General features: G+C 63.8%; 1 protein-coding gene across 1 annotated transcript in view; it reads left to right on the top strand.

Annotated features, from left to right (window-relative positions):
• Positions 1 to 27,683, top strand: part of PLEC (plectin) — a 56,492-nt gene that overhangs the window by 20,581 nt on the left and 8,228 nt on the right. Inside the window, 23 exon segments of the mRNA XM_079301833.1 lie at positions 290 to 385; positions 775 to 902; positions 1,729 to 1,822; positions 2,249 to 2,403; positions 4,842 to 4,968; positions 4,970 to 5,146; positions 6,073 to 6,150; positions 6,798 to 6,959; positions 7,575 to 7,679; positions 8,370 to 8,465; positions 8,852 to 8,977; positions 9,916 to 10,068; positions 11,251 to 11,405; positions 12,642 to 12,768; positions 13,483 to 13,666; positions 15,034 to 15,191; positions 17,481 to 17,659; positions 18,943 to 19,081; positions 20,424 to 20,780; positions 21,598 to 21,681; positions 21,783 to 21,887; positions 22,122 to 22,220; positions 23,945 to 27,325. Coding sequence (XP_079157959.1) covers positions 290 to 385; positions 775 to 902; positions 1,729 to 1,822; positions 2,249 to 2,403; positions 4,842 to 4,968; positions 4,970 to 5,146; positions 6,073 to 6,150; positions 6,798 to 6,959; positions 7,575 to 7,679; positions 8,370 to 8,465; positions 8,852 to 8,977; positions 9,916 to 10,068; positions 11,251 to 11,405; positions 12,642 to 12,768; positions 13,483 to 13,666; positions 15,034 to 15,191; positions 17,481 to 17,659; positions 18,943 to 19,081; positions 20,424 to 20,780; positions 21,598 to 21,681; positions 21,783 to 21,887; positions 22,122 to 22,220; positions 23,945 to 27,325 — 6,465 coding nt within the window.

Below are 27,683 nucleotides of genomic sequence, written 5' to 3'. Positions count from 1 at the left end.
TGGTGCTGCCAGCCTGGCACGGGCACAGACCCCGCCCCGGTGCCACTCTGGGGCTCTGGGGGCTCTGGGGGCTCAGGGCCGTGCCAGACCCGCGTGTCCCATTCGGGGGGGTCCGTGACTCACCCTGCCTGGCTGTGCCGTGACTCACCGCTGGCAAAGCCCGGCACGGCCACTTCCTTCCCTCCGGCCCTGCACACATGGAAAACTGAAAATCGTGGAGGGGGGGGAAAGGAGGGGGCAGCAGCGGCTTTGGGGGGGGTTACCGCTCAGCTGTGCCCCCCACCCGCAGATCCTCTGGCGCCAGTTCCTCAAGTTCAAGGAGACGGAGCTGCCGGCTCGGGAGGCCGACAAGAACCGCTCCAAAGCCATTTTCCAGGCGCTGGAGGTACCCGAGGGATGGGCGGGGCTGGGGAGGGGTCCTGAGGGCGTCCTGGGGGGGTTTGGGGTCCGAAAGGGGCCCTGAAGGGGAGACCCTGTGGGTCTCGGGGGTCCAGAGCGGCCGGGGGGCTGGAAAAGCTGGGGATGATAATCCCGGGGGGCTCTGGGGACGTCCCAGGGTGGTCCTTAGGGGTAGGGGGGTGTCAGGGGTTTTGGGGGGTGTGGGATGGGTCCCAGGGGGTCCCGGGGGTCCCAGGGCAGTGCCAGACACTCCGCTCAGAGCAGTGTGTGACTTTTGGGGTGTGCAGGTGCCCCCCTGGTCCCGAGGGGTCCCGGGGGTCCCGGGGCAGGTCCCAGCGCACCCCCAGGGCACTGTGTGATTTTCGGGGCGCACAGGGCGCGGTGCAGTCGGGACAGCTGAAGGTGCCCCCCGGGTACCACCCGCTGGACGTGGAGAAGGAGTGGGGGCGGCTGCACGTGGCGGTGCTGGAGCGGGAGAAGCTGCTGCGGGCAGAGTTCGAGAGGCGAGTTTGGGGGGGCCGGGGGGGCTGGGCAGGGCCGGGTTGGCATCCAAACCCCCCTCCCGCTGCCAAACCGCGGGGCTGGGCCGGGGTGGGGTGTCCCGGCCCCCCCGAGGGGGAACCGCAGCGCTCTGAGTCACCGGCCCGGCTGGGGAGAGTCTGGAGCGCGGCACGGATCGGCACGGATCGGCACGGATCGGCACGGGAGGGGATCCGGGACAGCGGGAGGGGATGGGATAGGATGGGGGTGGGCGGGATCGGGAATGGGGTGGTTGAAATGGGATGGGAGGGACTTGGAACGGGATAGGGGGCGGGATGGAGGTTGAAATGGGATAGGATGGGATCGGGATTGAGGTTGGAAGTGGGATGGGGCAGGGTGGGGGTTGAAATGGGATAGGGGGATTTGAAACGGGATGGGGGGCGGGATGGGGCTTGAAATGGGTGGGATGGGATTGGGAATGGGGTGGGGTCACAATGGGGGTTGAAATGGGATGGATAGGAGGGATTGGGATTGAGGCTGGAAGTGGGATGGGGCTGGGAAAAGCGAGATGGGGATGGGGAGGGGGAATTGGCAGCAGGGTGGAGAGCGGGACAGGGACAGGGACACAGCACGGGACAGGGACTGGGATTTAGCACGGGACAGGGACTGGGATTTAGCATGGGACAGGGACTGGGATTTAGCACGGGACAGGGACAGGGATTTAGCACGGGACAGGGAGAGGGACACAGCATGGGACAGAGACCAGGACAGCAGCCACGCTGTGCTGGTCCAGCATGTCCCCCCCATCCAGGAGCTGACCTGTCCCTCTGTCCCTGTCCCCTGTCCCAGGCTGGAGCGGCTGCAGCGCGTGGTCACCAAGCTGCAGATGGAGTCGGGGCTGTGCGAGGAGCAGCTGAACCAGGCGGATGCTCTGCTGCAGGCGGTGAGTGGCACCGGGATGGCAGCGGGATGGCACTGGGATGGCACCGGCATGGCACCGGGATGGCATCAACCCCGTGCTGCCTCTCCCTGTCCCTACTGTCCCTGCTGTCCCTGTCCCTATGTCCCCATGTCACTATCTCCCCTGTCGCTGTCCCTATGTCCCCCTGTCCCTATGTCGCCATGTCCCTCTCCCATCCCTACTGTCCATTGTGTCCCTGTCCCTACTGTCCCTGCTGTCTCTGTCCCTATGCCCCCATGTCCCTGTCCCCCCATCCCCGTGTCTCCGTCCCTATGTCCCCTATCCCTGTCCCTGTATCCCTACATCCCTGTCCCTGCTGTCCCTGTCCCCCCTGTCCCCATGTTCCTGTCCCCGTGTCCCTGTCCCCCTGTCCCCTGTCCCTGTCCCACTGTCCCCGTGTCCCCGCAGGACATCAGGCTGCTGGCGGCCGGGAAGGCTCCGCAGAAGGCGGCGGAGGTGGAGCGGGACCTGGACAAGGCGGACTCCATGATCCGGCTGCTCTTCAACGACGTGCAGAGCCTCAAGGACGGGCGCCACCCGCAGGGCGAGCAGATGTACCGCCGGTGCGGCCCCAAACTGCCTGACCCCAAACTGCCTGACCCCAAACTGCCCGACCCAAAACTCACTGTGACCCCAAACTGCCTGACCCCAAACTGCCTGACCCCAAACTGCACGACCCAAAACTCACTGTGACCCCAAAGTGCCTGACCCCAAACTGCCTGACCCCAAACTCACTGTGACCCCAAACTGCCTGACCCCAAACTGCCTGACCCCAAACTGCCTGACCCCAAACTGCCCGACCCCAAACTGCCTGACCCCAAACTGCCTGAACCCAAACTGCCTGCGACCCCAAACTCCCTGTGTCCCCAAACTGCCCGACCCCAAACTGCCTGACCCCAAACTGCCTGAACCCAAACTGCCTGCGACCCCAAACTCCCTGTGTCCCCAAACTGCCTGACCCCAAACTGCCTGACCCCAAACTCCCTGTGACCCCAAACTGCCTGACCCCAAACTGCCTGGCCCCAAACTGCCTGACCCTAAACTCACTGTGACCCCAAACTGCCTGACCCCAAACTGCCTGACCCAAAACTGCCTGACCCTAAACTCACTGTGACCCCAAACTGCCTGACCCCAAACTCACTGTGACCCCAAACTGCCTGACCCCAAACTCCCTGTGACCCCAAACTGCCTGGCCCCAAACTGCCTGACCCCAAACTCACTGTGACCCCAAACTGCCTGACCCCAAACTCACTGTGACCCCAGACTGCCTGACCCCAAACTGCCTGACCCCAAACTGCCTGTGACCCCAAACTGCCCGACCCCAGACTGCCTGACCCCAAACTCACTGTGACCCCAAACTGCCTGACCCCAAACTGCCTGACCCCAAACTCCCTGTGACCCCAGACTGCCTGACCCCAGACTGCCTGACCCCAAACTCACTGTGACCCCAGACTGCCTGACCCCAAACTGCCTGACCCCAAACTCACTGTGACCCCAAACTCCCTGTGACCCCAAACTGCCTGACCCCAGACTGCCTGCGACCCCAGACTGCCTGCGACCCCAAACTGCCTGACCCCAAACTGCCTGACCCCAAACTGCCTGACCCCAAACTCACTGTGACCCCAAACTGCCTGACCCCAAACTGCCTGACCCCAAACTGCCTGACCCCAAACTCACTGTGACCCCAGACTGCCTGACCCCAGACTGCCTGACCCCAAACTGCCTGACCCCAAACTCACTGTGACCCCAAACTGCCTGACCCCAAACTCACTGTGACCCCAAACTGCCTGACCCCAAACTGCCTGACCCCAAACTCACTGTGACCCCAAACTGCCTGACCCCAAACTGCCTGACCCCAAACTCACTGTGACCCCAAAGTGCCTGACCCCAAACTGCCTGACCCCAAACTGCCTGCGACCCCAAACTGCCTGACCCCAAACTCACTGTGACCCCAAACTGCCTGACCCCAAACTGCCTGACCCCAGACTGCCTGCGACCCCAAACTGCCTGACCCCAAACTCACTGTGACCCCAAACTCACTGTGACCCCAAACTGCCTGACCCCAAACTGCCTGACCCCAAACTCACTGTGACCCCAAACCGCTCCTGTCCCCAAACAGCCCGCGACCCCAAACTCCTTCTGTCCCCAAACTCCCCATGTCCCCAAGCTCCTCATGTCCCCAAACTGCCCGTGACCCCTGTGCACCCCAAAGTTCCTCATGACCCCAAAAGTCCCCATGATCGCTGTACCCCCCCTGTGCCCCCCAAAGCCTCCCATGACCCCCAGACCCTGCATGTCCCCTGTGCCCCCCAAAGCCCCCGCACTCACCTCAGCCCTTGCACCCCTAAAAGCCTCCTGTGACCCCTGTGCATCCCAAAAATCTTCATGTCCCCAAAGCTCCTCACGACCCCAAATTGCCCATATTCCCTGAACCCTGCTGTGACCCCTGTACATCCCAAAGCTCCTCATGACCCCAGAGCCTCCCATGTCCCCAAACTCCCCTTGTGACCCCTGTGCACCCCAAAGCCCCTTGTGCCCCCAAAGCCCCTCATGGCCCCTGTGACCCTTGTGCCCCCAAAACTCCTCATGGCCCCAAACTCCCCATGTTTGCTCTACTCCCCTGTACACCCCAAAGCTCCCCATGCCCCCAAAGCTCCCATGCCCCAAACTCCCCATGTTCCCTGAACCCCCTGTGACCCCTGTATGTGTCAAAGCCCCTCCTGTCCCCAAAGCCCCCTCATACCCACAAACCTCCCGTGCCCTCAAAGCCCCCCAAACCCCCCGTGCCCCCAAAGCGCCTCCTGTCCCCAGAGCCCCCCAAAGCCCCCTCATGTCCCCAAAGTCTCTATGCCCCCTGTGATCCCTGTACACCCCAAAGCCCCCCTGTGCCCCCAAACTCCTTGTGCCCCCAAACGCCCCCCATGCCCCCCTGCCCCCCATGCCCCCCAAAGCCCCCTCATGCCCGCAGAGCCCCCTGCCCTGCTGACAGCTCCTCCCGCAGCGTGTACCGCCTGCACGAGCGCCTGGTGTCCATCCGCACCGAGTACAACCTGCGCCTCAAATCGGGGGCGACAGCCACCACGGTGACAGTGACATCGAGCCAGCGGCGGCCCGAGCCGGACGAGGCCCCCGCTGCGCTACCTGCAGGAGCTGCTGGCCTGGGTGGAGGAGAACCAGCGGCGAGTGGCCGCGGGAGAGTGGGGAGCCGACCTGCCCAGCGTGGAGACGCACCTGGGCGCGCACCGCGGGCTGCACCGCGCCATCGAGGAGTTCCGCGGCAAGGTGGAGCGGGCACGGGCGGATGAGGTGAGCAGCTGGGGCTGGGGGGAGGGGGAGAGACCCCTCAGTGCTGGGGGTGATCAGGGGAGACCCCTCAGTGCTGGGGGGAGGAGCTGAGACCCCTCAGTGCTGGGGGTGAGGGGGAGAGACCCCTCAGTGCTGGGGGTGATCCGGGGAGACCCCTCAGCGCTGGGGTGAGGAGCTGAGACCCCTCAGTGCTGGGGCGAGGGGGAGAGACCCCTCAGTACTGGGGGGAGGGGGAGAGACCCCTCAGTGCTGGGGGGAGGGGGAGAGACCCCTCAGTGGTAGGGGTGAGGAGCTGAGACCCCTCAGTGCTGGGGGTGACCAGGGGAGACCCCTGGGGGCTGGGGGATGACAAGCTGAGACCCTACAGGGTGCTGGGGATCCCCTGGTGCTGGGGGTGATGAGGTGAGACCCTTGGTTGCTGGGGATCCCCAGCTCTTGGGGGTGAGACAAGATGACACCCCTGGGCTCTGGGGACCCCCTGGTGCTGGGGGTGATGAGCTGAGACCCTACAGGGTGCTGGGAATCCCCTGGTGATGAGGTGAGACCCCTGGGTTTTGGGCCCCCCCTGGTCCTGGGGGTCCTCTGGGGTTGTTCCCACTCTGCTCCAAGCTGTCCCCCCAGTGCTACCCCCTCCCCTGCTCCCCATTTCCTCTGGGGCTCCCTCTGCTCTGTCCCACCCTGGCCACCCCGTTTTCTGCTCTGAGGGTCCCCAGGGCTCACCCCCCTCGACTCCTGGGGCTGTGGGAGGGTGGGGGGGCGTGATCTGGGGAAAGTTTGGCCCCCCCACCCCCCAGCTGTGCCCTTGCCCTGGGAGGGTGGGGGGCGCCGTGCCCCGAGGGAATCCCCCCTCCCCGCTGTCCCTCTCCTGGTGGGGGGCAGGGGGAAGCAGGGGGGGGGTCCCGGTGCTGATGGGGTGTCTCCCCCAGAGCCAGCTGGCCCCCGGCCCCGTGGGCGCGTACCGGGAGGGACTGGGCAAGCTGGAGCTGCAGTACGCCAAGCTGCTGGTGAGCCTGGGGGGAACGGGGGGCGGGGGGCAAATGGGGGGGCTTATGGGGAGGGGGATGTGATTTGGGGGGGTGGCAGAGGGGTGTGACATGGGAGGGACCTGCTGGAGGGAGGAAGGTGTGACAGGATGGGGGGACAGTGGTGTAGGGGTGAGTGTGGGGGCTGTGGGGAGGAGGATTAGGGGAATCTGGGGAGGAGGATGGGGGGGCTCAGGGGGTGAGCCTGGGGACTGTGGGGGTGAGCCTGGGGGGCTCGGGGGGCTTTAGGGGTGAGCCTGGAGGCTGTGGGGGTGTGGGGCTCAGCCTGGGGGCTCTGGAGGGGAGCCTGGGGGGCTCTGGGGGCTCTGGGGATGACCCTGGGGGCTGTGGGGGCTCGGGGGACTGTGGGGGTTGTCAGGGTGAGCCTGGGGGCTGTGGGGGCTGTGTGGGTGAGCCTGTGGGGGCTGTGGGGGTGAGCCTGGGGACTCAGGGTCTCTGGGGGTGAGCCTGGGGGCTGTGGGGGTGTGGGGCTCAGCCTGGGGGCTGTGGGGGCTGTGGGGGCTCAGCCTGGGGGCTGTGGAGCTGTGGGGGCTCTGGGGCTGTGGGGGCTCCCCTGGGGGCTGTGGCTGGGGCTGAGCAGGCAGCAAACCCCCCTGCCCCTGCCCCAGAACTCGTCCAAGGCGCGGCTGCGGCACCTGGAGAGCCTGCACAGCTTCGTCAGCGCCGCCACCAAGGAGCTGCTGTGGCTGAGCGAGCGCGAGGAGGAGGAGCTGGCCTTCGACTGGAGCCACAACAACCCCGCCATGGCCGCCAAGAAAGAGAGCTACTCGGTGAGGGGACAGCAGGGACACGGCAGGGACACGGCGGGGACAGGCAGGGACACAATGGGGACATGGGGATGGGCACAACATGGGGATAGACACAGCACAAACACGGGGATGGACACAACATGGGGATGGACACAGGGATGGACACAACACAAACACGGGGATGGACAGAACATGGGGATGGACACAGGGATGGACACAGCAGGGACGTGGGCATGGACATGGGGATGGACACAACACGAACACAGGGATGGACACAGGAATGGACACAGCATGGACACGGGGATGGGCATAGAAATGGACAGACAGGGACACAGGGATGGGCATGGACATGGGGATGGACACAGGGATGGACATGCAGATGGGCACGGGGATGGACACGGACACAGGGATGGACACAGCATGGACATGGGGATGGACACGGACACAGACATGGGCACAGGGATGGACAGAGGTGTGGCATGGACACAGAGATGGGCACAGCCATGGCATGGACACACGTGTGGGCACAGCTGCTCCCGTGGACACACCCATGGACACACCCACATACATGTGCCACTCCCCCCACCCCTCACACCTGTGTGCCCCCTCCCCAATCCCCTCCCCCGTGCCGCGCAGGCGCTGATGCGGGAGCTGGAGCTGCGGGAGCGGCGCATCCAGGAGCTGCGCAGCTCGGGGGAGCGGCTGCTGCGGGAGGAGCACCCGGGGGCGCAGACCCTGGAGGTGGGATGGGGGGGATGGGGGGTCTTGGGGGGGCTGCAGGGATGGGGAGATGTGGGGGGTCCTGGTAGGGGCATGAAGGAGGTGGGGGGTTGCAGGGATGGGAGTCTTGGGGGGGCCTGGGGGAGTGCAGGGATGGGGGGATCTGGGGGGTCCCACCTGCCCAGTTGAGGGCTCAGGTGGGGGCTCAGGTGGGGATCAGGTGAGGCACAGGTGAGGGCACAGCTGAGGGCACAGGTAGGGATCAGGTGGGGATCAGGTGAGGGCACAGGTGGGGATCAGGTGAGGCACAGGTGAGGGCACAGGTGGGGATCCGGTGAGGCACAGGTAGGGATCCGGTGAGGCACAGGTGAGGGCACAGGTGAGGCACAGGTAGGGATCAGCTGAGGGCACAGATGGGGGCACAGGTAGGGATCAGGTGAGGCACAGGTGGGGATCAGGTGAGGCACAGGTGGGGATCAGGTGAGGCACAGGTGGGGGCACAGGTGAGGCACAGGTAGGGATCAGCTGAGGGCACAGATGGGGGCACAGGTGGGGATCAGGTGAGGCACAGATGGGGGCACAGGTGGGGATCAGGTGAGGCACAGGTGAGGGCACAGGTAGGGATCAGGTGAGGCACAGGTAGGGATCAGGTGAGGCACAGGTGAGGGCACCCCCCGCCCAGGTGCGCGGTGCCAGCCCCCGTGCCCGCAGGCGTTCCTGGCGGCGCTGCAGACGCAGTGGAGCTGGATGCTGCAGCTCTGCTGCTGCGTGGAGACACACCTGAGGGAGAACAGCAGCTACTTCCAGGTGAGGGGCGGGGCTGGGCTGCCTCCCATACTGACCCCCCATACTGACCCCTGACCCCCACAATTACCCCCTGACCCCTATACTGACCCCCTCTGACTCCCACTGCCCTCCTGACCCACTGCTGACCCCCCACTGACCTCTAGGCCCCCACAATGACCCCCTGACCCCCATACTGACCCCTGCCCCCCCCATACTGACCCTTGTCCCACATAATGACCCCTGACCCCCCATACTTTCCCCTGGCCCCCACAATGACCCCCTGACCCCCCCACAGTAACTCCCTGACCCCTTGCTGACTCCTCACTGACCCCTGGGCCCCCACAATGACCTCCTGGCTCCCATACTGACCCCTGTCCCCCCATACTGACCCCTGCCCCCCTCCCCAGTTCTTCTCGGAGGTGCAGGCGCTGCAGCAGCAGCTGCACAGGACGGAGGAGCTGATGCGCCGCAAGTTCAGCTGCGACCGCGGCACCACGGCCACGCGCCTGGAGGACCTGCTGCAGGACCTGGCGGTGAGGGACACACTGGGACCCCACGGGGACCCCCAAACCCCACTGGGACCCCACTGTGAGCCCCAAACCCCACTGGGACCCCCAGAGCCCACTGGGACCCCACTGGGACCCCCAAACCCCACTGGGACCCCATTGTGAGCCCCAGGAACCGGGGGAACCCCACAATGACCCCACTGTGAGCCCACTGTGACCCCCAGACCCCGGGAAGACCCCACTGTGAACCACAGAACCGGGGAGACCCCACTGTGAGCCCCAGGAACCGGGGGAACCCCCCAGAACCCCGGGGGGTCCCACTGTGAGCCACAGAACTGGGGGCACCCCACAATGACCCCACTGTGAGCCACAGACCCCACAGTGACTCCCAGAATTGAGGGGGATCCCCACAGGACCTGGCAGTGAGAGCCCAAGAGGGGGACCCCACAGGGACCCCCAGAAACTGGGGGGGACCCTCACAGTGACCTCCAGACCCTGGGGAGAGCCCAGAACTGGGGGGGGCAACCACAGTGAACCCCAGAGTGACCCCAACAGTGACCCCCAGGCCCCAGGGGGACCCTCACAGTGAACCCCCAGAACATGGGGAGACCCTCACAGTGACCCCCCAGATCACAAAGTGACCACACAGTGACCCCCAGACCCTCACAGTGACCCCCACAGTGACCCCCCAGACCCTGAGGGGATCCCACAGTGACCCCAACAGGGACCCCCAGACCCCGGGAGGACCCTCACAGTGACCCCAGAGTGACCCCCAGACCCCCCTCCCTCCCCTTCCTACTCTCCTGGGACCCCCTCCCCAAAATCCCAACCCCTCCCCAAACCTTTGGCGCCTCCTGCTATTTTCAACCTCTCCCCAAAACCGCTGGAACCTCCCCCAAAATCCCAGCGCCCCTCCCCACCCCGAGCCCCCCCCGATGCTGAGGCGCCCCACACGTGCCCCCCAGGAGCAGAAGGAGCAGCTGGCAGATTTGGAGGTGCAGCTGGGAGCTCTGTCCCGCCGGGCCGGGGGCATCGTGCAGCTGAAACCGCGCAGCCCCGAGACCCCCCTGCAGGGGCGGCCCCCCCTGCGGGCCGTGTGCGACTACAAGCAGATGGAGGTGGGGGACAGGGGGGCTCTGGGGGGCTCGGGGGGTTTGGGGGGCTCTGGGAGTGTGGGGAGACTGGGAATGTGGGGGGCTCAGGGTGTTTGGGGGGCTCAGGGGGATGTGGGGGAGTTTGGGGGGCTCAGGGAGTTTGGGGGGTTTGGGGGGCTCTGGGAGTGTGGGGAGACTGGGAATGTGGGGGGCTCAGGGGGTTTGGGGGCTCAGGGGGATGTGGGGGAGTTTGGGGGGTTTGGGGGGTTCTGGGAGTGTGGGGAGACTGGGAATGTGGGGGGCTCAGGGTGTTTGGGGGGCTCAGGGGGATGTGGGGGAGTTTGGGGGGCTCAGGGAGTTTGGGGGGGCTCTGGGAGTGTGGGGAGACTGGGAATGTGGGGGGCTTGGGGGGTTTGGGGGGCTCGGGGGGTTATGGGGGGCTCAGGGGGGGTGTGAGGGGCTATGGGAATGGGGGGGCTCTTGGGGTTTGGGGGGGCTCTGGGAGTGTGGAGGGACACTGGAGAATGTGGGGGGCACTGGGAAGTTTGGGGGGCTCTGGGAATTTGGGCAGACTGGGGAATGTGGGGGGCACGGGGATTTGGGAGGCTTAGGGGGTTTGGGGGGCTCGGGCGATTTGGGGGGACTCTGGGAGTGTGGGGGGACACTGGAGAATGTGGGGGCTCCGGGAGTTTGGGGGGTGCAGATTTGGGGGCTCAGAGGGTTTGGGAGGCTCTGGGAATTTGGGGTGGCTTGGGGGATTTGGGGGTCTCTGGGGAGTTTGGGGGTCTCTGGGAGTGTGGGGTGACACTGGGGAATGTGTGGGGTCCCTGGTGCTTACAGGGGTTCCCTGGCGAATTTGGGGTGTCCCTGGTGGGTTTGGGGGTGCACAAGTGACCCCCCTGTCCCCTCCCCGCAGGTGACCGTGCACAAGAACTGGGGAGTGTTGGGGGACACCGGAGAATGTGGGGGGTCCCTGGGGATTACAGGATGTCCCTGAGGAGTTCGGGGGGTCCTAGAGGAATTTGGGGGCGCACACAGGTGACCCCCCCGTGCCCCTCAGATGACCATGCACAAGAACGAGCCCTGGGCTCTGCTGAGCCACTCGCAGGGGGGACACTGGGGAATGTGGGGGGGGTCTCTGGGGGTTTCAGGGGTCCCTGGTGGGTTTGGGGGCGCACACACCTGACCCCCCCCGTGCCCCCCCAGGTGACTGTTCACAAGAACGAGCCCTGGTCGCTGCTGAGCCACTCGCAGCCGCAGCAGTGGCGGGTTCGCAGCGCGGGCGGTGCCGAGGCCTCGCTGCCCTCCGTCTGTTTCCTGCTGCCCCCGCCCAACCCCGAGGCGCTGGAGGCTGTGCAAAGGTGGGAGCCACCCCGAAACCTCGATTTGGGGGTCCCTGTCACCCCGAAACCTCGATTTGGGGGTCCCTGTCACCCTGAACCCGCAATTTGGGGGTCCCTGTCACCCCAAACCCCTCTATTTGGGGGTCCCTGTCACTCCGAAACCCTCAATTTCAGGGTCCCTGTCACCCTGAACCCCTCAATTTGGGGGTCCCTGTCACCCTGAACCCCTCAATTTGGGGGTCCCTGTCACCCTGATCCTTCAATTTGGGGGTCCCTGTCACCCTGAACCCCTCAATTTGGGGGTCCCTGTCACCCTGATCCTTCAATTTGGGGGTCCCTGTCACCCTGAACCCCTCAATTTGGGGGTCCCTGTCACCCTGATCCTTCAATTTGGGGGTCCCTGTCACCCTGAACCCCTCAATTTGGGGGTCCCTGTCACTTCAAACCCCTCTTTTTGGGGGTTCCCCGTTGGGGATTGTCACCCCTGAACCCCTCTTTTTTGGGGACTGTCACCCCAAACCCCTCACTTTGGGGGTCCCTGTCACCCCTGAACCCCTTTTTTGGGGGGTCCCTGACACCCTGAACCCCTCAGTTTGGGGATTGTCACCTCAAACCCCTCTTTTTGGTGATTCTCACCCCTCTTTTTGGGGATCATCACCCAAACCCTGTTTTTTTGGGGGATGGTCACCCCAAGCCCTTGTTTTTGGGGGTCCGAGATGGGGGTTGTCACCCTGAACCCCTCTTTTTGGGGATGGTCACCCTTGAACCCCTCTTTTTGGGGGATAGTCACCCTTGAACCCCTGATTTTTTGGGGGATGGTCACCCCAAACCCCTGTTTTTTGGGGAGATGGTCATCCCGAACCCCTTTTTTTTTGGGTGTCCCTGTCACCCCGAACCCCTGTTTTTTGTGATTCTCACCCCTGTTTTTGGTGATTCTCACCCCTGGTTTTGGTGATTCTCACCCCTGGTTTTGGTGATTCTCACCCCTGTTTTTTTGGTGATTCTCACCCCTGTTTTTGGGGATTCTCACCCCTGTTTTTGGTGATTCTCACCCCTGGTTTTGGTGATTCTCACCCCTGTTTTTGGGGATTCTCACCCCTGTTTTTGGTGATTCTCACCCCTGTTTTTGGGGATTCTCACCCCTGTTTTTGAGGATTCTCACCCCTGTTTTTGGGGATTCTCACCCCAAACCCCGCTGTTTTTGGGGTTCCCGGTGGCGGCTCACCCCCAACCCGCTGTTTTTGGGGTGGCCAGGCTGGAGAGCGAGCACCAGCAGCTGCAGGAGCTGTGGGAGGAGCTGCAGCGGGACCTGCGCAGCCTCCGCGCCTGGCAGGACCTGACCCGGGACATGCAGCGGCTGCAGGGCTGGACCCAGGCCACGGTCAGTGCGGGGGGGGGCACAGTGGGGCTGGGGGGGGGTCCGAAATGGGGCTTGGGGGGGTGTGAAATGGGGCTGGGGGGGACAGAAATGGGGCTGGGGAGTGTGAAATGGGGCTGGGGGGTGTGAAATGGGGCTGGGGGGGTCCGAAATGGGGCTGGGGGCGTCTAAAGTGGGGGTTGAAGGGTCTAGTAGGGCTGGTGGGTCCAAAGTGGGTCTTTGGGGTTCTCAGTGGGGCTTGGGGGTCTGTAGTGGGGCTTAGGGGGTCCCAGCCTGGCTTGGGTTGGTCCCAGTGTGGTTCTGTGGGTCCCACTGTGTCTTTGGGGTCCCCACCCTGTCTCAGGGTGGTCCCAGGGCTCCCAGTGTGGTTTTGGGGGTCCCACTGTGATTCGTGGGGGTCCCAGGGGTCCCAGTGTGATTCGGGGGGGTCCCAGGGGTGGTCCCAGTGTGATCTGGGTGGGTCCCAGGGCTGGTCCCAGTGTGATTCAGGGTGGTCCCAGTGTGATTTGGGGTGGTCCCAGTGTGATCTGAGGGGGTCCCAGGGCTGGTCCCAGTGTGATTCGGGGTGGTCCCAGTGTGATTTGGGGTGGTCCCAGTGTGATCCAGGGGTGTCCCAGGGCTGGTCCCAGTGTGATCAGGGTGGTCCCAGTGTGATCTGGGTGGGTCCCAGGGGTGGTCCCCTGCCTGCCCCCCCGTTTGCTGACCCCCCGTCCGCAGCTGTCGGCGCTGCCCCCCGAGGAGGCGCGGCAGGCGCTGGCCGGCCTGGAGCAGCGCTGGCAGCAGTTCCTGCGCGACAGCGAGGGCGCGCCGCGCTTCCCGCCCGACGAACGGCAGCGGCTGCAGCGCGACTACAGCGCCTGCACCCAGCGCTGCCAGCTGCTGCTGCGCGGCCTGGAGAAAGGTGGGGTCCCCGGGGGTGCCCAGGGTGTCCCCAAGGTGTGCCCATGATGTACCCAAAGTGTCCCCGGGGTGTGCCCAGGATGTGCCCAAAGTGTGCCCACGGTGTGCCCAGGGGGTGCCCAAATGTCCCTAGAGTTTCCCCAAAGTGTCCCTGGGGTGTGCCCAGGATGTGCCCAAAGTGTGCCCATGGTGTGACCAGGGTGTCCCTGGGGTGTGCCCAAAGTGTGCCCGGGATGTGCCCAGGGGGTACCCAAATGTCCCTAGAGTTTCCCCAAAGTGTCCCTGGGGCGTGCCCAAAGTGTCCCCGGGGTGTGCCCAAAGAGTCCCCGGGATGTGCCCAAAGTGTCCCCAGAGTGTGCCCAGGGGGTGCCCAAATGTCCCTAGAGTTTCCCCAAAGTGTCCCTGGGGTGTGCCCAAAGTGTCCCCAGGGGGTGCCCAAATGTCCCTAGAGTTTCCCCAAAGTGTCCCCAGGGCATGCCCAAAGTGTCCCCGGGATGTGCCCAAAGTGTCCCCAGGGTGTGCCCAGGGGGTGCCCAAATGTCCCTAGAGTTTCCCCAAAGTGTCCCTGGGGTGTGCCCAAAGTGTCCCCGGGGTGTGCCCAGGATGTGCCCAAAGTGTCCCCAGGGTATGCCCAAAGTGTCCCCGGGATGTGCCCAAAGTGTCCCCAGGGTGTGCCCAGGGGGTGCCCAAATGTCCCTAGAGTTTCCCCAAAGTGTCCCTGGGGTGTGCCCAAAGTGTCCCCGGGGTGTGCCCAGGATGTGCCCAAAGTGTCCCCAGGGTATGCCCAAAGTGTCCCCGGGATGTGCCCAAAGTGTCCCCAGGGTGTGCCCAGGGGGTGCCCAAATGTCCCTAGAGTTTCCCCAAAGTGTCCCTGGGGTGTGCCCAAAGTGTCCATGGGGTGTGCCCAAAGTGTCCCCGGGATGTGCCCAAAGTGTCCCTGGGGTGTGCCCAAAGTGTCCCCGGGGTGTGCCCAGGATGTGCCCAAAGTGTGCCCACGGTGTGCCCAGGGTGTCCCTGGGGTGTGCCCAAAGTGTCCCTAGAGTTTCCCCAAGGTGTGCCCGGGGTGTGCCCAAGTACTGAGCTGTGCCAGTGCCCACAGGGTGTACCTAAAGTGTCCCGAGGGTGTGCCCAGGGGGTCCCCAAAGTGCCCCTGGGGTGTCCCCAGGGTGTCCCCATGGTGCTGAGCATCCTCGGTGTCCCCATGTTGTTCCCATGACACTGACCCGTCCCCACGGTGTCCCCATGGTGTCCCCATGGTATCCCACGGCACTGACCCGTCCCCCCCATTCCACGGTGTCCCCATGATGTCCCCACGATGTCCCCGCGGTGTCCCCACAGCACTGACCCCTCCCCATCCCCGCCCCCCAGGCGAGCAGGACGAGTCTCTGTGCCGCAGCTTCATCTCCCAGCTGAAGGAGATCCGGCTGCAACTGGAGAGCTGCGAGAGCCGCACGGTGCATCGGCTGCGGCTGCCGCTGGAGGGCGACGCGCTGCGCCAGTGCGCCCAGCGCCAGGCTGAGCAGCAGGTGGGCACGGCTGGGACACGAGGGACATGTGTGTGACACGTGTGGGACGTGTGATATGTGTGTGACACGTGTGATGTGTGTGTGACACATGTGATGTGTGTGTGACACGTGTGGGACATGTGTGATGTGTGTGTGACACATGTGGGACGTGTGATGCATGTGTGACACGTGTTATATGTGTGTGACACATGTGATGTGTGTGTGACACATGTGGGACGTGTGATGTGTGTGTGACACATGTGGGACGTGTGATGTGTGTGTGACACGTGTTATATGTGTGTGACATGTGATGTGTGTGTGATGTGTGACACGTGTGATGTGTGTGTGACACGTGTTATATGTGTGTGACATGTGATGTGTGTGTGATGTGTGACACATGTGATGTGTGTGTGACATGTGTGGGATGTGTGATGTGTGTGTGACACGTGTGATGTGTGTGTGACACATGTGATGTGTGTGACACTTGTGTGACATGCCTGTGATGTGTGTGACACGTGTGTGACACATGTGATGTGTGTGTGTGACAAGTGTGGGACGTGTGATGTGTGTGTGACACGTGTTATATGTGTGTGACACGTGATGTGTGTGTGACACTTGTGTGACATGCCTGTGACATGTTTGGGACACGTGTGTGACACATGTGATGTGTGTGTGTGACAAGTGTGGGACGTGTGATGTGTGTGTGACACGTGTTATATGTGTGTGACACATGTGATGTGTGTGTGACACTTGTGTGACATGCCTGTGACGTGTGTGACATGTGTGTGACACATGTGGGACGTGTGTGATATATGTGACAAGTGTGACACGTATGGGACATGTTTGGGATGTGTGTAACATGTATGTGACATGCCTGTGATGTGTGTGTGACACGTGTGATGTGTGTCATGTGTATTACACATGCGGGACATGTGGGACACATATGTGACACACCTGTGACATGCATGACATGTGTGATGTGTGTGACAAGTGTGACACTTATGGGACATGTGTGGGATGTGTGTAACATGTATGTGACACGCCTTTGACGTGTGTGTGACACGTGATGTGTGTGTGACACGTGTGAGACATGTTTGACACGTGTGAGACGTGTGTGAACCATGTGAGATGTGTGACACGTGTGACACAACTGTGAGATGTCTGTGACACACTTGTGGCACATGTGTGACATGCCTGGGACAAGTGTGTGACACATGAGTGGCATGTGTGTGACACTTCTGACACGTGTGTGTGATGTGCATGGCATGTGTGTGACAGGTGACTGGCACGTGTGAGACATGTGTGACACGCCTATGGCATGTGTGTGACACATGAATGACTGTGTGTGACGTGTGACATGTGTATGACGTCTGTGAGGCACATGTGTGATGTGTGTGACACGTGTGATATGTGTGACACGCATGTGATGCGCGTGTGACACACCTGTGATGTGTGACACGCCTGTGACATGTGTTACATGAGTGACACGTGTGATGTGTGTGAGATGTGATATGTGTGACATATGTGACGAGTGACACGTGTGTGGCATGTGTGACACTTGTGACGTGTGTGTAGCACGTTTGTGGCAGGTGAGTGACACATTTGTGACGTGTGTGTGTGAGACATATGTGATGCCTGAGACATGTGTGACACGTGTGACACATGCATGGTCCGTCTGTAATGTGTGTGACACATGTGTGACACATCTGCAACATGTGTGACGTGTGTGACACATGTGACACACACACGTGTATGACGTGTATGATGTGTTTGTGTGACACTTGTGTGACGTGTGATGCATGTGCCATGTGTGTGATACGTGTGTGACAAGCGTGACATGCCTGTGACACGCCTGTGACAGATGGGGACCCCAGTGCCAGGACGGGACTGACAATGGGGAACGGTTTGGGTTGGAAAATCCTCAGAGCCCCTTGGGTCCATCCAGTCCCCCAGCACTGCCAAGGCCACCCCTGATTGTGTCCCCAAGTGCCACCTGATTGTGTCCCCAAGTGCCACATCCACATGACTGTACAACCCCCAGTGAGGGTGGCACTGCACCCCTGACCGTGTCCCCAAGTGCCACCTCTACACGGCTGTAAAATCCCGTGTGTGACACGGCTGTCACACACACATGTCACACACATGTCACACCCCCGAGGGTGGCACTCCGTCCTGCCCTGCCCAGCTGCCCCAGGGCTGCCCCAGCGATTTCCAGCAGGAATTTTCCCGATATCCCCCCCGAGCCCCCCGTGCCCTGCCCCGCCCCTGCTGCCCCAGAGCGGGGAGCACTGAGGGGCTCCGTCCCCGCAGGAGACGCACCTGGAGCTGGAGGGCATCCAGCAGAACCTCAGCAAGGTCAGCCAGAAGTCGGAGCAGGTGCTGGCGCAGCCGGAGCCGGCGGGCTCGGCGCCCGTGCTGCGCTCCGAGCTTGAGGTGACGCTGCACAAGATGGAGCAGGTGTACAGCCTGTCCAGCATCTACCTGGAGAAGTGAGTGCCCTGGCACTGTCACTGCCTGGCAGCTGGGCTGGCAGCGAGCCTGCGTGGTTGGGAGGCCGTGGAGAGTCTTTCCCTTTCTTCTCTTTCCCTCTTCTCTTCGTTCTTTTGTTCCTCTTCCTTTTTTACCTTTTCACTTCCCTGCTGGATCTGGGGTACTGCTCTTGCTGAGCTGTCCCAGTCCCACCCTGATTCCATCCCAATGGGATCCTGATCCTGGCTGATCTGCCCTGATCCCATCCCATCCCATCCCATCCCATCCCATCCCATCCCATCCCATCCCATCCCATCCCATCCCATCCCATCCCATCCCATCCCATCCCATCCCATCCCATCCCATCCCGCCCCTGGATAATCCATTCTGCTCCCATCCCATTCCTGCTCCCATCCTGCTCTCGCTCCCATCCCACTCAGTTCCTGCTCCTGGTCCCACTCACACCCTGATCCTGGCTAATCCCTCCTGCTCCCATCCTGATCTCGGCTAATCCACCCTGCTCCCGTCCCACTTTCATCTCGCTCCCATCCTGCTCCTGCTCCCATCCTGCTCCTGCTCCCATCCCGCTCCAATCCCGCTCCTGGTCCCACTCACACCCTGATCCTGGCTAAGCCGTCCTGCTCCTGTCCCACTCCCATCCTGATCCTGATCCTGGCTAATCTGTTCTGCTCCCATCCTGCTCCCACTCCCATCCCAATTCTGCTCCTGTCCCACTCCCCCTTCCATCCCAATCCTGCTCCCATCCCAATCCTGCTCCCATCCCAATCCTGTTCCCATCCCAACCCTACTCCCATCCCGATCCTGCTCCCGTCCCAATCCTGATCCCATCCCACTTCCCCTCCCATCCCAATCCTGTTCCCATTCTAATCCTGCTCCCATCCCAATCCTGCTTCCATCCCACCCCCACTTCCATCCCACTCCCCATCCCATCCCACTCCCCCTCCCATCCCAACCCTACTCCCATCCCGATCCTGCTCCCATCCCAATCCTGTTCCCATCCCAATCCTGTTCCCATCCCAATCCTGTTCCCATCCCAATCCTGCTCCCATCCCAATCCTGCTCCTGTCCCAATCCTGATCCTGTCCCACCCCCACTCCCATCCCACCCCCACTCCCATCCCACCCCCGCTCCCATCCCACTCCTGCTCCCATCCCACTCCCCCTCCCATCCCAATCCTGCTCCTGTCCCAATCCTGCTCCTGTCCCACCCCCACTCCCATCCCACCCCCGCTCCCATCCCACTCCTGCTCCCATCCCCCCGGCTGACCCCTGCTGTTCCGCAGGCTGAAGACCATCGGGCTGGTGATCCGCAGCACGCAGGGCGCCGAGGAGCTGCTGCGCAAGTACGAGGAGCAGCTGAAGGACGTGCAGGCTGTGCCAGCCGACCTGGCCGAGCTGGAGGCCAGCAGGGCTGAGCTGAAGGTACAGGGGCTGCCAGGGCACAGGGGGGTGGCTGGGGGACACCGTGACCGGCCCTGACCAGTGCCCAGTGTCACGATTGCTCAACCCGAGTGGGAGCCGTGAGGGATCATTCGACCCCAGGGTGCAAAAGACAAAAGGCAAGAGACTCAGGTTTGTTCAGCAGAAAGCTGTAATGCAGTTTATTGCATATAACAATTCAGTTTTGTGGTAGAGAGAGAGTGGGCTGTAAAGGAAATCAAGTAAAAGGGGAGAGAGAGAGAGAGAGAGGATGGGATATAGCAACCACAGATGGGACACATCCTCGTGGTTGTCAGACGATAGATGTGTCTTCCATCCACTGGGGATCTCAAAGTCTCTTTAGGAAAGTCACTTTTTACAGTCCTTTTGCAAAGTGAGTGGCCTCTGGCCAAAATATGGGGAGATTTATGGACTGTTGTATGTGGAGATCATTGCTCCAAGAAACAGGAGCAGGAACAGGGGGCTATGAGCAGAACCTGCTGAGAGCAGCACCATGGCAGCACCAGACACGGCCACAAACAGCCCTGGGCAAGCACCAGGCACAGCCACAGCCCTGGGCAAGCACCAGGCACAGCCACAAACAGCCCTGGGCAAGCACCAGGTACAGCCACAAACAGCCCTGGGCAGCACCAGGCACAGCCACAAACAGCCCTGGGCAGCATCAGGTACAGCCACAAACAGCCCTGGGCAAGCACCAGGCACAGCCACAGCCCTGGGCAAGCACCAGGCACAGCCACAAACAGCCCTGGGCAAGCACCAGGCACAGCTACAGCCCTGGGCAAGCACCAGGCACAGGCACAAACAGCCCTGGGCAAGCACCAGGCACAGCCACAAACAGCCCTGGGCAAGCACCAGGCACAGCCACAGCCCTGGGCAAGCACCAGGCACAGCCACAGCCCTGGGCAAGCACCAGGCACAGGCACAAACAGCCCTGGGCAAGCACCAGGTACAGCCACAAACAGCCCTGGGCAGCACCAGGCACAGCCACAGCCCTGGGCAAGCACCAGGCACAGCTACAGCCCTGGGCAAGCACCAGGCACAGGCACAAACAGCCCTGGGCAAGCACCAGGCACAGCCACAAACAGCCCTGGGCAAGCACCAGGCACAGCCACAGCCCTGGGCAGCACCAGGCACAGGCACAGCCCTGGGCAAGCACCAGGCACAGGCACAAACAGCCCTGGGCACAGCCACAGACAATCCTGGACCACCATCCAGCTCGGCCAGGGCAGAGCTCAGCCCAGAGCAGTGCTGGGTCCAGGGGCTGACGTTGGCCATGGGGCAAGTCAGGGAACTTTCACACCGACCCTTTCCCCGTTTCCTGCAGCGGCTGCGGGCCGAGGCCGAGGGCCACCAGCCCTTCTTCAGCACGCTGGAGAGCGAGCTGGGCAAGGCCAAGGAGGTGAACGAGCGCATGGTGCGCGGGCACAGCGAGCGCGACGTGGACCTGGAGCGGTACCGGGAGCGCGTGCAGGCGCTGCTGGAGCGCTGGCAGGCCGTGCTGGGCCAGGCCGAGCTGCGGCAGCGCGAGCTGGAGCAGCTGGGCCGCCAGCTGAGCTACTACCGGCAGAGCTGCGACGCGCTGCGCCGCTGGATCCACGACGCCCGCCAGCGCCAGGAGGGCATCCAGGCTGTGCCCATCACCGACAGCCAGGCCGTGCGCCAGCAGCTGCTGCAGGAGAAGGTAGGGCTGGCTCTGGGGCATGGGGGGGCCTGGGTGTCACCAGTGGGTGAGGGGAGCTCCTGGGTACTCACCAATGGGCAAGGAGGGCTCCTGGATATTGAGCACAGGGGGCTCCTGGGTGTCCCCAGTAGGCAAGGGGGGCTCCTGGACACCCCTAGTGGGCAAGGAGTGCTCCTGGGTATTGGGCATGGGGGGCTCCTGGGTATTCATCAGTGGGCAAGGAGTGCTCCTGGGTATTGGGCATGGGGGGATCCTGGGTGTCCCTAGTGGGCAAGGAGTGCTCCTGGGTATTGGGCAACGGGGACTCCTGGGTGTCCCCAGTGGGTGAGGAGTGCTCCTTGGTATTTGGCACAGGGGGCTCCTGGGTATTGAGCACAGGGGGCTCCTGGGTGTCCCCAGTGGGCAAAGAGTGCTCCTGGGTATTGGGCACAGGGGGCTCCTGGGTATTTGGCATAGCGGGCTCCTGGGTATTCACCAATAGGCAAGGGGGGCTCTTGGGCATCTCCAGTGGGCAAGGGGGGCTCCTGGGTATTCATTAGTTGGCAAGGGGGGCTCCTGGACACCCCCAGTGGGCAAGGAGTGCTCCTGGGTATTGAGCAAGGGGGCTCCTGGGTATTGAGCAAGGGGGAAAGAGAGGCTCCTGGGTGTTCACCAGTGGGCAAGGGGGGCTCCTGGACACCCCCAGTGGGCACGGAGTGCTCCTGGGTATTGGGCAAGCGGAGCTGCTTGGCATCCCCAGTGGGGCATCCCAACAGGAGTGAGATGTACTCTTGTGTGGCCATGGGGTGCCTGGGCTCACCCCCACGTGTCTCCCCAGAAACTGCTGGAGGAGTGTGAGCAGCACAAGGAGAAGGTGGAGGAGTGCCAGCGCTACGCCAAGCAGTACATCGACGCCATCAAGGTGCGCCCACAGCCCCGGGGCAGGGGGTGGGGGGCAGCAGGGGGTGGTGGCCAGGGGGCTCGTGGCTCGTAGCAGAGCTTTGCTGACTCTCTCCTGGGCAGGACTACGAGCTGCAGCTGGTGAGCTTCAAGGCACAGGTGGAGCCGGTGGCATCGCCGGCCAAGAAGCCCAAGGTGCAGTCGGCGTCGGACAGCATCATCCAGGAGGTAAGGGGGGGTCTCCCTGCCCAGGGGTGGGGGTCTGGCTACCCTGAGGGGGTTTGGCTGTCCAGGGGGGGGTGTCTCCCTGCCCCTGTGGGTGGTCTCCCTGCCCCGGGTGGGGAGGGGTCTGGCTGCCCCTGTCCTGAAGCTCATGGGGCGTGGCTGCTCACTGAAGGGATGGATTTGGGGGTCCTGCTGGGGTGAGCCCCCCTGTCCCCTGCTGACCCCCTGTCCCCACAGTACGTGGACCTGCGGACACAGTTCAGCGAGCTGACCACGCTCACCACCCAGTACATCAAGTTCATCACGGAGACGCTGCGGCGGCTGGAGGATGAGGAGGTAGGGAGGGGAGCAGGGCAGCATGGCCGGCAGTGTAACCAAAAAGGAATGTGGTTCACGGGGTCTGAACTGGCCCCAGGACTAACACTGGCCCATGGCTATAGTCCACCCTCATCACTGACACTGGCCCATGGCTATAGTCCAGCAACATCACTGACACTGGCCCACCTGTGGCTCCAGCCCCATCACTGACACTGGCCCATCTGTGACTCCACCCTCATCACTGACACTGGCCCATGGCTGTGACTCCAGCCCCATCACTGACACTGGCCCATGGCTGTGACTCCAGCCCCATCACTGACACTGGCCCATGGCTGTGGCTCCAGCCCCATCACTGACACTGGCCCATGGCTGTGACTCTGGTCCCATCACTGACACTGGCCCATGGCTGTGACTCCGGCCCCATCACTGACATTGGCCCATGGCTGTGACTCCGGCCCCATCACTGACACTGGCCCATGGCTGTGGCTCTGGTCCCATCACTGACACTGGCCCATGGCTGTGACTCCAGCCCCACCACTGACATTGGCCCATGGCTGTGACTCCGGCCCCATCACTGACACTGGCCCATGGCTGTGACTCCAGCCCCATCACTGACACTGGCCCATGGCTGTGACTCCTGTCCCATCACTGACACTGGCCCAGTAGCTCCTGCTCCCTGCTGGGCTCCTGGGAGCAAGGCTGCTGGCTCTGAGCTCAGTGGGTCTCTGAGCCCAGCTGGCTCTGGGCACTGGGGGCTCTGGTGGTCGCAGGCACTTCCCAGATACACGTAGTGCAGTCAGGACCTGCCTGCGCATGCTGCTGTGCTGGGCGCTGCCCCGCGGGCTGTGGTGCGGGGTCACCTCTCTAACTCTTGGTTTCTGCCCTTGGAGCCGCTTTGCCGGTGCTTTTTCTTGGGGAATATTTGTGTTGGTGGGGATCTAATGGAGGGTAAAAAACCAGGATGACTCTGGCAGCCGTGCACCAGGTACTCACTCTGCGCATGCCTTCTCCCCGCGGCACCCTCCGCCTCCCCCACGCCTCACCCTCTCCTCCTCGCCCTCCTCTTCGTCTGTGCTGCTCCAGGATCAGGGGTCTGGTGCGGGTCCGGCTCCCCTGCATGCGCTGCCCTGCAGAGCGTGCGGCTGTCTCGCTCACGGTGCATGTGGCACGGCCCCCAGCCGGGCACCAGCTGTGCTGGCTCTTTGGCAGACCCTGCTGCCAGCTGCCTGGAGAGGGCTGGCAGGGGTTAGAACCAGCTGAACTGCTCTCTCCTCTTGAGGCTTTCCCGGCAGGGAAGGCTCTGCTGGCACCGCCCTCGCTCCGCTCCCCTCTGCTCTGCTCCCGGTGCTCCGTCTCTCTCCTTTGCCCGTGCCAGGGGCTGTCTGTGCCAGGGGAGCCACGGTGCTGATGTGCACGCTGCTCGCATCATCGTCATCGCTTGGGCTCCGCTCACTCTCTGTCCCTTCTCTCTGGAATGTGGCTTCCTGCGCTGCTGTCGGGCTCCTCTTGCCTGTCTGCCTGTGCTGTCGTGTGTCCCCTCTCATGCCACACGTCTTCTGGAAGCTGGCGTCACCGACTCGTGCGGTGGCCCAGGGGCCGAAGCCATTCCACGCGCATCTGCCACCTCTCCGCCGTCTTGGCGGTGCGTGGCTGGGCCAGCATCGATTCCACGGCGCGACCGCATCCCTTGTGATTTGTCTCTCTCTCCCCTCTCTGTCCCCTGCACCCTGTTTCCCCTCCAGAAAGCCGCCGAGAAGCTGAAAGAGGAGGAGAGGAAGCGGCTGGCGGAGGTGGAGGCACAGCTGGAGAAGCAGCGGCAGCTGGCCGAGGCCCACGCCAAAGCCAAGGCGCAGGCAGAGGCAGAGGCGCGGGAGCTGCAGCTCCGCATGCAGGAGGAGGTCACCCGGCGGGAGGTGGTGGCCGTGGATGCCGAGCAGCAGAAGCAGAACATTCAGCAGGAGCTGATGCAGCTGCGGCAGAACTCGGACCACCAGATCAAGGCCAAGGTGAAGCTGATCGAGGAGGCTGAGTACAACCGCAAAAAAGTGGAGGAGGAGATCCGCCTCATCCGCCTGCAGCTGGAGAGCACCGAGAGGCAGCGGGAGGGCGCCGAGACAGAGCTGCAGGAGCTGCGGGCGCGCGCCGAGGAGGCCGAGCGGCAGAAGCGGCAGGCGCAGGAGGAGGCCGAGCGCCTGCGCCGGCAGGTGAAGGAGGAGAGCCAGAAGAAGCGGGAAGCGGAGGAGGAGCTGAAGCGCAAGGTGCAGGCGGAGCGCGAGGCGGCGCGCGAGAAGCAGAAGGCGGTGGCGGACCTGGAGCAGCTGCGGCTGCAGGCGGAGGAGGCCGAGCGACGCATGCGGCAGGCGGAGGCTGAGAAGGACCGGCAGATCCAGGTGGCCCAGGAGGTGGCCCAGCGCAGCGCTGAGGCTGAGCTGCAGAGCAAGAGGCTCTCCTTCGCCGAGAAGACGGCACAGCTGGAGCTGTCGCTGCAGCAGGAGCACGATGTGGTGGCCCAGCTGCAGGAGGAGGCCGAGCGGCTGAAGAAGCAGCAGCTGGAGGCCGAGCGCTCGCGGGAGGAGGCCGAGAAGGAGCTGGAGCGCTGGCGGCAGAAGGCCAACGAGGCGCTGCGCCTGCGCTTGCAGGCCGAAGAGGTGGCCCACAAGAAGTCGCTGGCGCAGGAGGAGGCCGAGAAGCAGAAGGAGGACGCTGAGCGCGAGGCCCGCAAGCGCGCCAAGGCGGAGGAGGCGGCCCTGCGGCAGAAGGAGCTGGCGGAGGAAGAGCTGGAAAAGCAGCGGGAGCTGGCAGAGGGCACGGCCCAGCAGAAGCTGGCGGCGGAGCAGGAGCTGATCCGGCTGAAGGCGGAGATGGAGAACGGGGAGCAGCAGCGCCTGCTCCTGGAGGAAGAGCTCTCGCGGCTGAAGGGTGAGGTAAACGAGGCCATCCAGAGGAGGAAAGAGCTGGAGGAGGAGCTGGCCAAGCTGCGGGCGGAGATGGAGATCCTGCTGGAGAGCAAGGCCAAGACAGAGGAGGAGTCCCGCTCCAGCAGCGAGAAGTCCAAGCAGCGGCTGGAGGCGGAGGCCAACAAGCTGCGGGAGCTGGCCGAGGAGGCCGCCCGCCTGCGCGCCCTCTCCGAGGAGGCCAAGCGGCAGCGGCAGCTGGCCGAGGACGAGGCCAGCCGGCAACGGGCCGAGGCCGAGCGCATCCTGAAGGAGAAGCTGGCGGCCATCAACGAGGCCTCGCGGCTGAAGGCGGAGGCGGAGATCGCGCTGAAGGAGAAGGAGGCCGAGAACGAGCGGCTGCGGCGGCTGGCCGAGGACGAGGCCTACCAGCGCAAGCTGCTGGAGGAGCAGGCGGCCCAGCACAAGCAGGACATCGAGGAGAAGATCGCCCTGCTGAAGCGCTCCTCAGAGAGCGAGCTGGAGAGGCAGAAGGGGCTGGTGGAGGACACCCTGCGGCAGCGGCGGCAAGTGGAGGAGGAGATCCGCGCCCTCAAGGCCAGTTTTGAGAGGGCCTCGGCCGGCAAGAGCGAGCTGGAGCGGGAGCTGAACCGCATCCGCGGGGAGGCGGAGGAGGTGCAGCGCAGCCGGGAGCAGGCGGAGCGGGAGGCCGAGCGGCAGCGGGCGCTGGCGCTGGAGGAGGAGGGCCGGCGGCGCGAGGCCGAGGAGAAGGTGCAGGCCATCCTGGCGGCCGAGGAGGAGGCCGGGCGGCAGCGGCGGCTGGCCCTGGAGGAGGTGGAGCGGCTGCGGGCCATGGTGGAGGAGGCACGGCGGCAGAAGGAGCTGGCGGAGAAGGAGTCGGAGCGGCAGATCCAGCTGGCGCGAGAGGCGGCGCAGAAGCGGATCGCGGCGGAGGAGAAGGCGCACCTGGCTGCCGTGCAGCAGAAGGAGCAGGAGCTGCTGCAGACGCGGCAGCAGGAGCAGAGCCTCCTGGACCGGCTGCGCGAGAAGGCCGAGCGGGCCCGGCGGGCGGCCGAGGAGGCCGAGTTTGCCCGTGGCAAGGCCGAGCAGGACGCCAGCTTGTCCCGGCAGCGCGTGGAGGAGGCGGAGCGGCTGAAGCAGCGGGCGGAGGAGGAGGCGCAGGCCAAGGCGCAGGCGCAGGCGGACGCCGAGAAGCTGCGAAAGGAGGCCGAGCTGGAGGCGGCAAAACGGGCGCAGGCGGAGCAGGCGGCCCTGCGGCAGAAGCAGCTGGCCGACGCCGAGATGGAGAAGCACAAGAAGTTCGCCGAGCAGACGCTGCGGCAGAAGGCGCAGGTGGAGCAGGAGCTGACCAAGGTGAAGCTGCAGCTGGACGAGACCGACCACCAGAAGGGCATCCTGGACGAGGAGCTGCAGCGGCTGAAGGAGGAGGTGACCGACGCCGTCCGGCAGAAGGCCCAAGTGGAGGAGGAGCTCTTCAAGGTCCGCGTGCAGATGGAGGAGCTGGCCAAGCTGAAGAGTCGCATCGAGGAGGAGAACAAGGCGCTGATCCTCAAGGACAAGGACAACACGCAGAAGTTCCTGGCGGAGGAGGCAGAGAAGATGAAGCAGGTGGCAGAGGAGGTGGCCCGGCTGAGCGTGGAGGCGCAGGAGGCCGCCCGCATGCGGCAGCTGGCCGAGGACGACCTGGCGCAGCAGCGGGCGCTGGCGGAGAAGATGCTGAAGGAGAAGATGCAGGCGGTGCAGGAGGCCACGCGGCTGCGGGCTGAGGCTGAGATGCTGCAGAAGCAGAAGGATCTGGCGCAGGAACACGCCAAGAAGCTGCAGGAGGACAAGGAGCAGATGCAGCAGCGCCTGGCTGAGGAGACCGAGGGCTTCCAGAAGACGCTGGAGGCCGAGCGCCGGCGGCAACTGGACATCACGGCCGAGGCTGAGCGCCTCAAGCTGCAAGTGGCCGAGATGAGCATGGCCCAGGCCAAGGCTGAGGAGGAGGCCAAGCGGTTCAAGAAGCAGGCGGAGGAGATCAGCGAGAAGCTGCACGAGACTGAGCTGGCCACGCGGGAGAAGATGACGATGGTGCACACCCTGGAGATCCAGCGGCACCAGAGCGACGAGGATGCGGAAAAGCTGCGGAAGGCAATCGCCGACCTGGAGAAGGAGAAGGAGAAGCTGAAGCAGGAGGCGGCGCTGCTGCAGCAGAAGGCAGAGGAGGTACTGGGCTGTGGGTCCCCCTTAGTGGTGGCGGTGCACAGGGTCCCTCTTCCCGGCCAGCCCACACCATCCCTGGGCTGGTCCCCAAGGACCAGCGCTGGGGATGGTGGGGCAGGGCCCCCTGTGCAGGTCAGGGATGTGCGTAGAGTTGGGGCCAGTGTAGCAAACCCCTCAGGCAGCGTCGGAGCAGGACCCCCAACCCCTGGAGCTGTGGAGGTGGGATCCCCACCGCTCTTCCCCCACCTGTGGCACGTCCTGCCGTGTTCCTCTCTGTGCCCACCTCCCAGCCTTAGTGCTGGGGGCTCCCTTGTGTCCTTCCCCTGCTCATCCTGTCCCGTGTTGTGTGTGGCTCCCTAAC

The sequence above is a fragment of the Erithacus rubecula genome (genome assembly GCF_903797595.1).
Source record: "Erithacus rubecula genome assembly, chromosome: 3".
Lineage (NCBI taxonomy): Eukaryota > Metazoa > Chordata > Aves > Passeriformes > Muscicapidae > Erithacus > Erithacus rubecula.
This window is presented reverse-complemented; position numbering and strand designations above follow the sequence as displayed.